The sequence below is a fragment of the Equus caballus genome, chromosome 25 (genome assembly GCF_041296265.1).
Source record: "Equus caballus isolate H_3958 breed thoroughbred chromosome 25, TB-T2T, whole genome shotgun sequence".
NCBI classification, from domain to species: Eukaryota; Metazoa; Chordata; class Mammalia; order Perissodactyla; family Equidae; genus Equus; species Equus caballus.
The window spans coordinates 16,190,988-16,205,092 of record NC_091708.1 but is presented as its reverse complement, the minus strand read 5'-3'; the positions used below and the strand labels follow the sequence as shown (position 1 = coordinate 16,205,092).

The 14,105-nt window shown below is 39.0% G+C and overlaps 1 protein-coding gene across 2 annotated transcripts in view; it reads left to right on the top strand.

Moving 5' to 3' along the window:
* GRIN3A (glutamate ionotropic receptor NMDA type subunit 3A) overlaps positions 1 to 14,105 on the top strand; it is a 150,195-nt gene that overhangs the window by 55,793 nt on the left and 80,297 nt on the right. For both annotated transcript variants that reach the window (XR_011432420.1, XM_023629774.2), the window contains exon 3: positions 8,432 to 9,479. Coding sequence is in view for 1 of the 2 variants with exons in the window: in XM_023629774.2 (XP_023485542.1) it covers positions 8,432 to 9,479 (1,048 nt within the window). In the remaining variant the exon portion in view is untranslated. The remainder of the gene's footprint in view (positions 1 to 8,431; positions 9,480 to 14,105) is intronic.

The following is a 14,105-nucleotide window of genomic DNA, read 5'->3' as shown; positions in this document are numbered from 1 at the left end:
AAATACAAAAGTGTAGATATTTGGAGGATGTTTTTGAATGGAAGATTCGTTACGTGATTGTAGACACAAATTGTGTGAAGAAAAGATGGGATTTCTGAACACCGCTGGCTCTCTTCCCAACTCTCCTTCACTCCTCCCAGAAAAAGAAGAATGGGAAATTTTAAAACTATTCCTTTGTCTCATGCTAAAAGGGCTTTATTGAGCTTTTCTGCTATAGTCAATAGACCTAGAGCTAAAAGTGACCAAGAAATAAATATTTAGATTCTCTGCACAGAAGTAAGTAAACCTGATAAGAATTAGGTGCTACTGGTGAGAGGGGAGTTGGGTAGATGGTCACTGGCAATAACGTGGCCAAAGATTTCTAATCAGGCAAAGGCAAAAAAATCAAAATTAAATTCTCGCAGGCTAAAAAGTTCTATAGAGCTTTATGGAGGGTGAACAAATCTCTCATTGCTCAGGGGAGAAATATTTAATAGGACGAGATGATCATGGGAAAAGAAATTCAGCTCATTTTTCAAGACATAAGAGAATGAGGGTACAGATTTTTTTAATGATACAAAGAAAGTTCCCAAAGGGAAAAATAAATGTTAAGGCTTTACGGAGCAAAATAGACATTCTCATAGATAAGATTAATGGAAGGCAACAATAGAGGAAAAAGGAAAAGATAAAGAGGGCAATTTAAAAAGAAATGAAAAACAAATGAAAGAGGTAGATAGACAGAGACAAGTTGGTGTGTGAAAAAAGATCATAGTACAAATAAATATATGACCTATCAACAACTGGGCGTAGAAGGAGACACATAAGGATGATGATGCATTTAAACAACAAAGAGGTAAATTCATATATTGCCAACAATGGGATTATTACAGAACTAGTTCCAAAGCAAGAAAAGATACAGATTTATAATAAACATAAAAATGTAATATCAGTAAAACTTTCTATGCTGAATAAGATGGAAGAAAAATCAGGAGGCAACAAGTCTTGAGATCTTTAATAACAAGACAACATTATTTGTAGCAGGAGATTTTTATTTAATTTTAATAAATTTTAGAGCAAGTTTAAAAGAGTGAAAATAGTACATGAATAACATAATTCATCAGATAAATTAAGATAAACACTGCAATTAACACTCTATTTTTAAAGAAGAAGATATGAACACAAGTATGTCCTCATCCAAAAGAAAATTAGAGGAGAGAGAGGTGGGAGGAGACCTAGAAAGAAGGAATTAACAAAATAACAACCAAAATTAATTGAGGAATCCTTAAGCTAGTATAAATGGTATTATATGGTATTCCATAGCAACAAATTCCTGGAAAAATATCGTTTGCCAAGATTGACACAGAGAAATGGGAAGCTTAATAGAAGAGATTGAAAAAGTGATTTAAAGAATTACAATTCTTAAAAAAGTGCCAGGCCCAGACAGTTTTACAACTGACTCTCAGAAACTTAAGGGGGAAAACAAAACACTAAACATTTCAGTTGAAATTGATCTAAAAGATTTCTCATGAAAGTCCTTTGCTTTCTGTAGTTGTAAGAACACCTTTGGTCCCATTTTGAAAATAATACAGTAAAACTTTTCTCAAGTGAATTACAGTGGGAAGGTATAATGAGATCTATGCTTTACTTTTCAAGTGCCCAAAAACGAGTTAAAGAAATCAGAAGAGGACTTCCACAAGCCATCTTGTCCACATCCACCCATCTGCTTGCCTCTGGGCCCTGTATTCTCTCTGCCTCCTCTAATGTTCATGCTCCTCTCTTATCACAGCAAAGAGCATCACCTCCACTTGCACCTTAGAGCACAATCCTTTTTGCCCCTCAAGGGCATTGTCCCAGGAATTCCCCCTCCTCTGTCTCACATCAACAATTTTTCTATCTTTTCTAGATCATTCCCATCAGCATGGTTACATACCTATATATAAATGTTATACACACACATATATACGTTTATACGCACACACTTTTACTTGATTTTTCCCCTCCACCACTATTCCACTTTTCTCTTTCTCTTTGCAGCATAACCCTCTAAAGAGCTGTCTCCAGTTTCTCTCTTCCCCTTCTCTCTTGAAGCATTAGGCTCCAACACTTCACTGAAATTACTCTCATGAAGTCACCAGTGGCCTACATGTTTCTAAAGCCGATGGTCAGTCCTCAGTCCTCATTGTATTGGATCTATTAGAAGCATTTGACACAGTTGATCACTATCTCCTCCTTGAAACATCTTTTTCACTTAGCTTCTAGAACGCAACACAGCCTGCTTTTCTCCTGTGTCTCCGGCTACTGCGCAGTTTCCTTTGCTGGTTCTTCCTCACGCGCTCCACCTCCAAATGTTGGAGTGTCCCGGACTTACTCTTGGGACCACTTCTGATCTACAGTTCACACTGTGATCTCATTTGGTCTCCTTAAGTACCACGTATAGAGTGATGGCTCTCAAATTTGTATCTCCAGTCCAGACAATCTCCAACTACCTACTCGACATCTCCATTTGGATGTCTATCAGTTATCTCTAACTTAATATTAGCAGAACTGAACTCCTGGTAGTTCTCATCCACCTCAGTCCTGACTCTTCTACAGTTGTCTTTATCTCCATTAATGGCAACCCCAGCCTTCCAATTGCTCAGGGCGAAAACTTTGGTGTCATCCTTGCCCCTGTTTTTCCTAGTAATATCTGAGCCATCAGCAAATCCTGCCAGTTTCACCTTCAAAATATTTCAAGATCCAACTAATTCTTCCCGCCTCCATTGCCACTACCTCAGTTCAACCACCATCACCTTTATTCTGGGTATTTGAAACAGCCTCCTAACTGGTCTTTCTGCTTCTGCCCTTGTCTCTCTTTAGTCCATTCTCAACACAGCACTGTGACGAGCCTGTTAAAATGTAAGTCATATCGTATCACTTCTCTGCTCAAAACCCACCAATGACTTTCCAACTCTTGTAGAGAAGAAACAGAGTCCTTAAAATGACCCTCAAAATCCTATTTTCCCCAACTCCCACTCCCTGTAAGTTTTCTCTGACCTCGTTTTCAACTCTCCTGCCCCTTGCTCCTCAAACGGATCAGACACAACCCCACTTCAAGGATGTTGGATTTGCTGCTCCCTGTACAGTGAATGCTCTTTCCTCAGCTATCCTCCTGGTTAGCTCCTTGCCTTTCTTCGGCTCTTTACTCAAATATCACCTTCTCTGAGAGGCCTGTCCTGGCCTCCCTACTCTAAAATTTCACCCCACTAACTACCAACCCTGACACATCTTATCTCCATACTCTGTTTTATTTTTCCTCTTTGCACTTAGCACTATCTAACATCCCGTACATATTACTTATTTATTCTGTCTCCTTCAGGAGAATATAGGCTGCATAGATTTTTTGTCTATTTTGTTCACTACCATATCCTTCAGCACGTACAACAGTGCCTCACACCAATGAGTATTGTTGAATGAATAAATGATTGAATGGATGATGTATTGTTTTGTTAACATCTTTGTTCATTTGTTTTAATGAATAAGAAAATCCTTTAATTAGTATATCAAGTTTTGTGTGCAAATCTGGCTTCTAAAACATATCTTAAATATATTAAACACTGATCTTGCTTATACTGCGTACTGTCTCAAAAACATTTTCTACACAATTTGCAAAGTGCAAATTTTATCTGGGTTTCTATACAAATCAACATATATTCTTAATTAGTGACATAATTGGGAGCTCTTACTAAAGTAATAAGTTACCTCCATGCAAATTAACTAATGAGCTTCATTCTTTTAGCAGAGTGGCATCTTGGGAGGTTTACTGATAAGAAAGATGTATACCTGAACTGCTTTGTTAGACACTCACTATGCACAATGCACAGCGCTAAAGTAGGTTCTCAATCACAGAGTGAGGTCCAAGCCCTTCTTATACCATGACAAAGCTATTGCCATATTCTTCTGGGTGGTGTCCTGCTCACCATTTCTTCCTTCTTATAGACACAGTTTACCTGTTTCCAGATCAATATTGCTAATGCAGACCTCTGGTTATATCATTACTCTGCTCAGAAATCTGCATGGCTCCCCTTTTCCAATTAAATAAAATCCAATCTCAAAAAATGGATATGCGAATCCTCTATAATCTAGTTGCAATCTGCTTTTCCTATGTTATTTTCTCATTTTTCTGCCCTGCTCTGCAATCAGAGCCTCAGGCTCACCACTCCCTGTTACATTCTCCACCTCCTTACCTTTCCTGATAACATTCCTGAATCTGGAAGATTTATTTAAAATTCATATCTAGGCTGGAGCAATAGTGTGATGAACACAGAGTGTGGTAGCGTTATTGGTCCCTGTCACCTAGGCACTAAATTTCTATAAAATGAATTTAGGGTTACTTTTCTCCTTTATTGTACCCATGATGCTCTATGGTTCACATTCAGCTGATATTCAACTAAATCCTCCAGGTCTTATGTATATGACCTTCCATCAAGCCGAGTTTTACACATTCTTAGTGTGGTTTGTGAGCTAATTGCAACCCTGTGCATTTGGCCCTCTTAAAATCTCTACTTTTCTTTTTGAAACCATATCTCTTGATTATGCCATCTTCTCTCCACTTCTACTGCCATTTCCTTAGCCTTGCTGCTTTAAGCACCCTGTGAAACCAGCAGAGAGACAGGAAGAGAAGAAGCCAGAGGAGGAAAGGAGCATTATTCCTCATATAAGAAATTACATTCATCTCCCTCCTCCTTCCAAATCATTTCCTATAGAACTAGCAGGAAAAAAAGTTTTCTAAAATCATGTCTGATGGTATTGTCCCTCCCCAGATAAACCTCTCTCAATGGCTCTCCATTACCGTCTTCTTGGCCTCAGACCTTTTGTAATTCATTTCCCACCCTCATCTCCAGCCTTATTTCTCACTGTTTATCATCATGCAGCTTGCACACTCTGTCTCTGGCTTTTGCACACGCATCTCCCCGAGTTGAAAGCATCAGTCCCCAGCTTCTCTTCCTGGCTAACTGTAATTCCTTCTTCAAGACTCAGCTCTGGTACTTCCTCCATTAAGAAGCCTTCCTTGTCACCCTAGAGTAAAATGTGCAGGTGCCCTTGCTCTCTGTTCCAATGGCTCCCAGGTTTACCTCTATTATGATGCTCATTACCCTGCTTTAGAATTGCCTGTTCATCTTTCTTTCTAGAAAAATCCATCACTAGACTTTGAGCTCTTTGCAAACAATGAGTGTGTCTTTCAACTCTATAACTCTAGTGCTAAGAACAGTGCCTGGCATCAGTTTATTTTGCCAATAAAATTGTTCCTGGTTTTCCTTTTTCTCGTTCATCCAAGAAGAGTCCAGGGCAAGATAAAGAGTCCGGGGCATGAACATGGTAGAATTTGATTTAAGCAGAACCTGGATTTCAACCTTTTAATCTTTTAATGAATACAGTAAGCATTGAAACTATGCTACGCATTGTCATTACCTTACAAAGACTGTGAAGTGTGACTATAACTTAAAGCTATCAATGAGATGATTTTAATTTATCCTTACTGTAAAAGTGAAAATAAAACAAACAGAAATAATCTCTCATAAATGGGAATTCTCTGAGACCCAATTTCCTCATGCAGATTGCATAGAGAAACAAGCCCTGGATTTTCTGGTCTGGGAAAATGGAAGACATTTAGATCCTGGTTGATTTGCCTTTTTGTGACAAATGAATGCCTCAAAGACACCCAAGCATTGTCCTCCGGTCATGGCCATCTTGAATGTTATTTAATACGGATAACAAGGAATGGTTTTACGGGAATGAGGGACTTATACAATCTCTGAAAGATTTCTAAAGACTTCTAGTTCTTCTTTTCTGAGATTATTTAAATATATATTTATTCAGTGGCAGTCTTTGAAGCATCCATCCAGTTAAAATCTATAATCACTAAGCCCTACATATTCTTAAAATAATGAAGGGCTTCTCTTTCTACAACTTCACTTTCCTGATCACTAAATTAGCCAAGTGAAATTACCTATTTATTACTAACCATTTTATTCCCTAGGCTATGTCAGCAAGTGCAAGTGTGTGTGTGTGAGGGTGTGTGTGTGTCTTAAAAAATCTGAAACTAAGTTGCTCCTCAGAAACACAACTGTAGTCACCTTTCCCTTATAGTACCTAGGTAATTATCAATTGATTAATCTGTATATCGTAATGATTTGTGTCCCTACTTCTCTAAAAAAGCAAGAAACTGTTTTAAAGTCTAAGATAATTGAGACTTCATTACTTGTTGCAAAATAGAATTCATTTTAAGTGGTAGAGCCCCACTGGGGAGTGCTAACATGAATAATTACCATTACATGCAATCTACCAAAATGAGTAGTTTCATTGCATTTAGTGATAGTATAGCATCTTCAAATGTGATTGACATTTATATCTCTAATGAAAATTAGTACATTCTTCACACTTTCAGATTTTTCTATGTCCCTTCTGTGGCAGCATAGCTTCTTACTGCTTGTATTTGCATTTGTAAATTAATGGGTAATGTTTGTGACGGGCAATGGATGAATGTGTTTTGCTGAGAGCTGTAGGGGAGGAGAACTATTCCTCTACCTTCTAGGTCCTTCTGGCTGGTCTAAGAATTAAACTAACATGAGATAGAACAACGAGAGAAAATCAAGTAAAGTTTAATAACATGTATACATGGGAGAAACCCAGGAAATCTGAGTAACTCACCAAAATGATGGAAGCAATTACCTTAAATACCATCGTCAGCTAAGGACAAAGGAGGATGTTGGGGTAGTGGTTTGGGACTTCAAAGGGGAGGAAGGCAATTTACATGGAGATGGAAAAGCAAATGTTTGATAAACAGATGTTGACTATGCCTTGCAAAGACAATGACAGATGGAGAAAACTTTGATCAAATGGGCCTTGCTGAGTTCCTCCCCGTTTATCACACCTAGTTTATATCATAGTACCGTTATCTGCAGTATTAGCTCCTTCCTGGAACAGGCCTTCTATCTGAAATTCCTTTAGGCAGTTAGGGGAAGGCGAAAGTTTCTTTCAGAGTCTTTTGTTCTTAAAAATAATCAAGCCATAGAGACACTCATTTTGGGATGGCACATTCTAATCCCTCACAGAACCTAGGCTCATATCATCTGATTCCTCAAAACAATCTTTTATGTTACATTCCACATTCAATTTAATTCTTTTTCATGTGAAATGTGTGTTGGGTACCCTCTATGAGTTTAGTAATGTAGTACTTGGTGTCTCCAATTAGAAAAGTTCTATGAAAGGACTTGGGAAAGTGACCTGGGGATAGCCTTGACTGAAAAAACTTGAACAACAGCCGCCATATCTGGAATATTTGTTCTATGTCAGAAGGTGTGGTGTGTGCTTCATGTGCATTATTTCCAGCTCTTGGTAAAGGAGGAAGTATTATTTTACCCATTTTGCTGATGACAAAACTGAAGCTTAGAGCTCAGTAAGTTGTCCAAGGACAATGTTATAAGGTGGCTGGACCAATTCAAACACAGATGTGTCTGATGTTACAGTCTGGGCTTTTATCCTGACACAAGGTCACAGCGAAGAGTACAGAGGTGCCACAAACTTCCACGTTACCTCTCATTGTCTTATCTTCCCAGACTCAAGAAAAACACAGAGGCTCCAACCAAGCATTTTCCTGTCTCACCCAGATCAGAGCATATACTGACAGTGCCCGGGTTCCCTGGGTTGGGAATCAGTGTATCATTCAGTTGGTAATTTTCCTTTCTTTGGCTTCTGGCAGAAGCTCTCTCTAGAGCCAGAGCCAATTGTTTTTCTCTAATGACTTAGAGGGAGGGTAGCCTGAGGCCATCCTGAGAACTGCCAGTCTATTTATCATCTTTTTTGTTTGTTCCATGGATGATATCCAACAGGCAGCTTTGACTGGTCTCCTGGGGACAGATATGTTGATTGTTTACACTCTACAAAGAGAAACATTGGTAACAAGATTTAACTGTTTTCTAAAATTATGAATGCAATTTTTAAGCAATTATAAAAGTATATGCATACTTATTAAAACTCATTCCTAGCAGCAAAAATTATTTATCAAGCTGATTTAGTTGCAATCAAATGTAGTGAGTAATAGAAAAAAGACATGTTAAGGATGCCGCAAACCTCCTTAGCTTGGAAACTTGTGAGAATATATAATTAACAGTTTATAACAGAAAACAATTAACACATCCCTTATCTAGAAATAAAGAGATTTGGAGCAAGATCAAGAGCCAAACGCCTAGCCCAGGTGTTAAACCTGAGGGTGAGATCTCATCGGCTCAGTGAAATAAGACTCTTCTCCTAGAAAAAGTCTAGCTAATTAATTCCTGAAGAAAATATAGGCAATGCCTTTTTTAAAAAGATTAGAGTTTCTTTTTATTAAGACAGAGAAGCAAAGATGAGCACTGTTTCCTGTTTTGGGCGTCACCTCTCTTCCTTACTTTTTGCCTTTGCTCCTCTTTGCCAGGTTTCTAGCCAACACCACCTTCAGAGGCCTCAGTGGTTCCATCAGTGTAAAAGGTTCCTCCATCATCAGCTCAGAAAACAACTTTTTCATCTGGAATCTGCAACATGACCCCCTGGGAAAGCCAATGTGGACCCGCTTGGGCAGCTGGCAGGGGGGAAAGATTGTCATGGACTATGGAATATGGCCAGAGCAGGCCCAGAGACACAAAACCCACTTCCAACACCCAAGTAAGCTACACTTGAGAGTGGTTACCCTGATCGAGCATCCATTTGTCTTCACCCGGAAGGTAGATGATGAAGGCCTGTGCCCTGCTGGCCAGCTCTGTCTAGACCCCATGACTAATGACTCTTCCATGTTAGACAGCCTTTTTAGCAGCCTCCATAGCAGTAATGATACAGTGCCCCTCAAATTCAAGAAATGCTGCTATGGATATTGCATTGATCTGCTGGAAAAGCTAGCAGAAGACATGAACTTTGACTTTGACCTCTATATTGTTGGGGATGGCAAGTATGGAGCCTGGAAAAATGGGCACTGGACTGGGCTGGTGGGTGATCTCCTGAGTGGGTCAGCCCACATGGCAGTCACTTCCTTCAGCATCAATACTGCACGAAGCCAGGTGATAGATTTCACCAGTCCTTTCTTCTCCACCAGCTTGAGCATCTTAGTGAGGACCCGAGACACAGCAGCTCCCATTGGAGCCTTCATGTGGCCACTTCACTGGACCATGTGGCTGGGAATTTTTGTGGCTCTGCACATCACTGCCATCTTCCTCACTTTATATGAATGGAAGAGCCCCTTTGGTATGACTCCCAAGGGGCGGAATAGAAGTAAAGTCTTCTCCTTCTCTTCAGCCTTGAATGTCTGTTATGCCCTCTTGTTTGGTAGAACAGTAGCCATCAAACCCCCAAAATGCTGGACTGGAAGGTTTCTAATGAATCTTTGGGCCATTTTCTGTATGTTTTGCCTTTCTACATACACGGCGAACTTGGCAGCTGTCATGGTAGGTGAGAAGATCTATGAAGAGCTTTCTGGAATACATGACCCAAAGGTAATACTTCTTTTTACTCTAGCTTTCTTTATTGCCCATTATAACTCCATATATTTTGTCTTATGCTACAGTATATCTATGTCCTTTCACCTGACAAGAGAATATTCTCTCAGCCATCTGTAGAGACTAGTGCCAAAGTCTGCTGCTTAATTGAACTAAATATTTCCTTGTTTTATTAAGTGAAACAATGAAAATGAGGAGTTTTAAGGGGTGTTTATCCTAGAGAAAGTCTTTCTGGTAGAAACAGTTATTAGTGTAGTTTGTCCTTGTGTTGTTTGACTGTCTGACAAAATTACTATCAAGAAATAGTCTTACAGAGAATTTTCACCCAAAGCAGACTTCAAAAACTGATTAATTAATTTTCTTGGGAATGAATGGAAATAAAGAGTGGGACCCATATTTTAAATAGTAAAGAATCCTTTTTTCGCCATTAAAAAATAATAAAATGAAAAGAACTAACATTTTATCCTAAGCAAAATCAGATGCTAGAGAACTCAATGCATATAGAACAGGGAGTACTGAGCTGAGGTGGCAGGATTAGCTAAGAACAGGGTGTCCTTAAAGAGTAGGGGAAGCTGTACAGTTGGCCACCTTGGGTTAGAGGAAAGTGCCAGCAGTTACATTGCAGTGTCCAAGGATATTCAAGAAAATTGTATCTATTCCAGACTGCCTTTAGTATCCTAGACATCTGATCCTAAGAGCAGGAGGGTAGAGTTCAGGTAGACAGGTAAAGCAGTGGTGATACTGGAGTAAGGACAGCCATGTCTGTGTTCTCTCTGGATTGAAACAGGACCCCTTTCAGTGAGTGGGGGTATGGAGAACCTATTCCAACCTGATAGGAGTAGAGAAGAGGGGGCTGTCAAAGTTCAAGGCAAGTGGAATAGGGTTCAAGGGAGCCCTACACACCTGATGAGAAACAGAATGTAAATCCAGAGCAGAAGTGTGTTCCAATGCATAGGACCCACCTGGGAGAGACTGAAGACACCTGCAATTCAATGGGCCTACTCAGCACACACTGTGTTTAAAGCAACCTGAACTAAGGTGAGCATTTCAAGTTGTGAAACACTCTTCATGCCTTTTCATATACCTCTTTCCACACCAAGTCTGAAAGTATTGAAAGATTCACTGTAAATTTCTATTAAACATAAAAACTTCATTTCATAGAGCATCAACAAATAGGACATTTGCAACTATCTTTATCAAATGATGGAGTGGCCTAGAGGGCTGGTGGCAGCTTTAGAGAATCTCATAAACGGTTTGGATTAGGATATAAGATCTGTTCTGCAAACAAATGAACATGATAAATTTGACCTATACACTGCAAACTCCTGGTAAGTGACATGAACCTCATGAAAAGAGTCAATAAACAATGGCTCAGGAACTAGGCAAGGAATTGCATTGCTTCTTAATGAACACTCAGGTGACACAAATAAAAGTGTCACCCTAAAGAGAGATTTTGGTGATGTTTCAGCATGCACACGCTGCACCAGTATTAGCAGCCTCTGTTTATCTGTTGTTCCAATAGACCTGTAGACCTCCCAAAGGTTCACCATCGCAATAAAGACTTACTCAGATTTTTTGCAAGAATCTTGGCATTGTGACTCTTAAATTACAAACTCAAACTGAAAACCATTCAGCCCAATCTAGTCCCAAGAACAATGTAATATATGCCTGTCGTTGTGAAGATTCCAGAGCATTATCTTATGTAAAAAGATGAGCACAATACTGACTAGAATTTCATTAGTCAGAACCAGGGACTGCTAAAATTAAGTTTTGGATGCTATGTGTGAGAAACAATGATTATTTTAGGGAATTAAAAAGAAAATCATAAAGTATACACTGCAGTAAAACAATTTTTTTAAGCAAAAAGAAACAATGACTCCATCCCCAATTCTACAAGAATAAAAAGGTGACATTTTTATAAATCTAAAGCAGCCCACAAGACAAAGTGAGCAGAACTGGATAAAGTCAGCTTTCTGTTATAGCTAGTACGTTCTTAATGAAGTGAGACAAGCCTAAATATAAACTGTTTTCAATTTGAGATAAATGAATTTCCACTAAGGTTTCCAAAAAAGTATATATCTTTCTTAGTGTTGATTCCATATTAAAGTCTCTCATTTATACAATTTTTTCATATAAAGAAACCTGTATTATTTGATTAAGCAATACTGGACATCTGGACTTTTGGCAAATAATGCTATTGACAGAATTGTTCCATTTTCTCCAGATGTGTGGTACTAAACAGATGACATAATGTCCTCACCCTCCCACAGGGAGTTATGCTTAAAATAATTTCCATACCCGTTCAGTCTCTCAGCATTCATTCTTAAGTATATTGCAGTTACTCACATGAGAGCTTTTCTCTCCTCCCAATGCTCAATTCTTTGAGGGATTGTATCCTTTTCTTACAGCAAATGAGGTGGAGAAATTCAGAGGTAAATAAGCCAAAGAGGGGAGAAAACAACTTAGAAAGTTATAAACATGCTGAAGTTTAGAAACAAGTGAAATACTGTCAAAGTTCAAGGAAAGGACGATCACCTTAAACTTAGTGCATCAAGAGAAAGTTTAACTAACAAGATAAAAATGTGTGCTTATTCTTGAAAACTACTCTAAAATTGGACATGTGCATCAGGGGAGGAGGAACGCACGTTCCAAGCAAAGGAACAGAGTGACCTGCTTAGAGGTGGAAAGTATGAGGCATAGTCAGGATATCTTGAGGCGTTCAATTTAGCCACAGCATATGTCACATGGAGGGAGGAGGTGAGATCCAAGTGTGAAATTAAGTTCAGTTGAGATAACAGAGACTCTTTGACATCCGGCTAAGAAGAGTGGACATCTGACAGTACAGACCCATTGACATTTCGAACAATGGAATAGCACAGAGGAGCAGGCTCCATTTGGAATGGTTGCTTCCGCAGCAACAGGTAAACAAGATTGGAAGAGAAAGACAACGAGTAGAGTTGAAGTTATAGCTGTAGTCAATGATGGAAAGAAGAAAGGCTGCAAGAAATATTGTGGTGATCAAATTGGTAGGACTTGGAAATTAACTGGGTGTGAGAGGTAACAACGAGTCACATCTTCAGAGTTGCAGGCCTGAGTGTCTGAGATGATGGTACCATTCAAGGAAGCAGAGAAGGCAGTTTATGGGCTCAAAAATACACGATCAGTTCCTTTTCATACATGGTATTTTAAAATCTGTTTTGGATATCCAAGTGAAATCCAGCAGCATTTGGAAACGGGGAGCCAGAGTTCAAGAGTGAGATTGAAACTAGTAGGAATCCTAGACAGAGAGGTGCTACTGTGTATGAAAGCCCTTGGGAAGTGTGAGATCCCCAAGGGAGAAGGTGGCGGGAAGAAAAATTGCTGTTTGAAGGAAAGCAACAGGCATAAAGAAGTCCCAAGATGTTGGAGTAGAGGGTTTGAAGAGAGATGAGGTGGAAGAAAGGAGATAAAGGTGCCCTGTAGTAAAATCATGCAGGCCCTTGACCCTCTAGCAATAGAATTCTGACTTTTTGAGATGAGGATTGATATTACCCCACCTGTCACGTCTAGCTTCTTGCCAGTAGTTATCAGACCTCTCAAAGGCTGATCAGTTCCCAGTCCAAACCATGAGAATTAGCAAGTGTGTATGTGTGTGTGTGTGCTTTAAAGTCTGATGAAACTGGGTTTATGTGATTTGCTTTTTTTCAGTAGTTTGCAAAATTCCATTTTGATTTTTCAATTTTACTTGATAGCATTTTAATTCTGATAAGTGAAAGCATACCATGGAAGTCACAGATCTTCTGTGGTTTTCTTTGGACATTTGACTTTCTGCTGTAGGTCAAAAATCTGCTAAATCTGAATGAGAGGTGACATATATGGAATATTGGTCACACTCTGAAGATTCTTCACCCCTGACTCACAATCTGTCTCATTTCTTTTCATCTCCTTTCACTTCCTCACCTACTGGATATTAGGACACTTCCATTCTTCCATGCTGCCGTTTTCAGCCTGTTTTCACTACTCACAGCTCTGTTCATTCACACTTCCTTGGGCCTCCACATTAATGCTGTTGAACCCCTGCCTCCTTCCCTTCTCTGACTCTTCTTTAGTCATCTTGGGATAATCTCCCCGTGTTCTAATTGTGTGCCCGAAAACTTTGAGAGAAACAACTCTCAGACTTCCCTAGAAGCATTTTCTTAAGAAATGTGCTCCTAAGAATCAATGACTTCACTCTTAGAGGCCATCCAAGGACCCCAAAACCCCACAAGTTCCATCTACTCTTTCCTTAAAATGATTTTTCTGTCTCATATAATATTTCAAATTATAATAAGAGTTTTCTTATTTTTTGTGTAAATAATTTATATTTCTAGCCCAAAATTTTGGCTATTTTTTTTTATATCATTCTTGGAATCTAACCACCACTTCTAAAATATCCATATGGGAAAATGTGTTTGGATGAAAACCTATTGATTTAAAAAGTGAGATTTGTGGTCTGTATTTATACACAGTCCATCAGTAAATTGAGTCCTGGCCACATAAGTATCTGTAACCAAGATATCAGATAACTTACAATGAATATAATAGCTCCATTTTTCTTCTTGATCATTATTGATTAGCATGCTGGCTATATATTTAGCACAATTA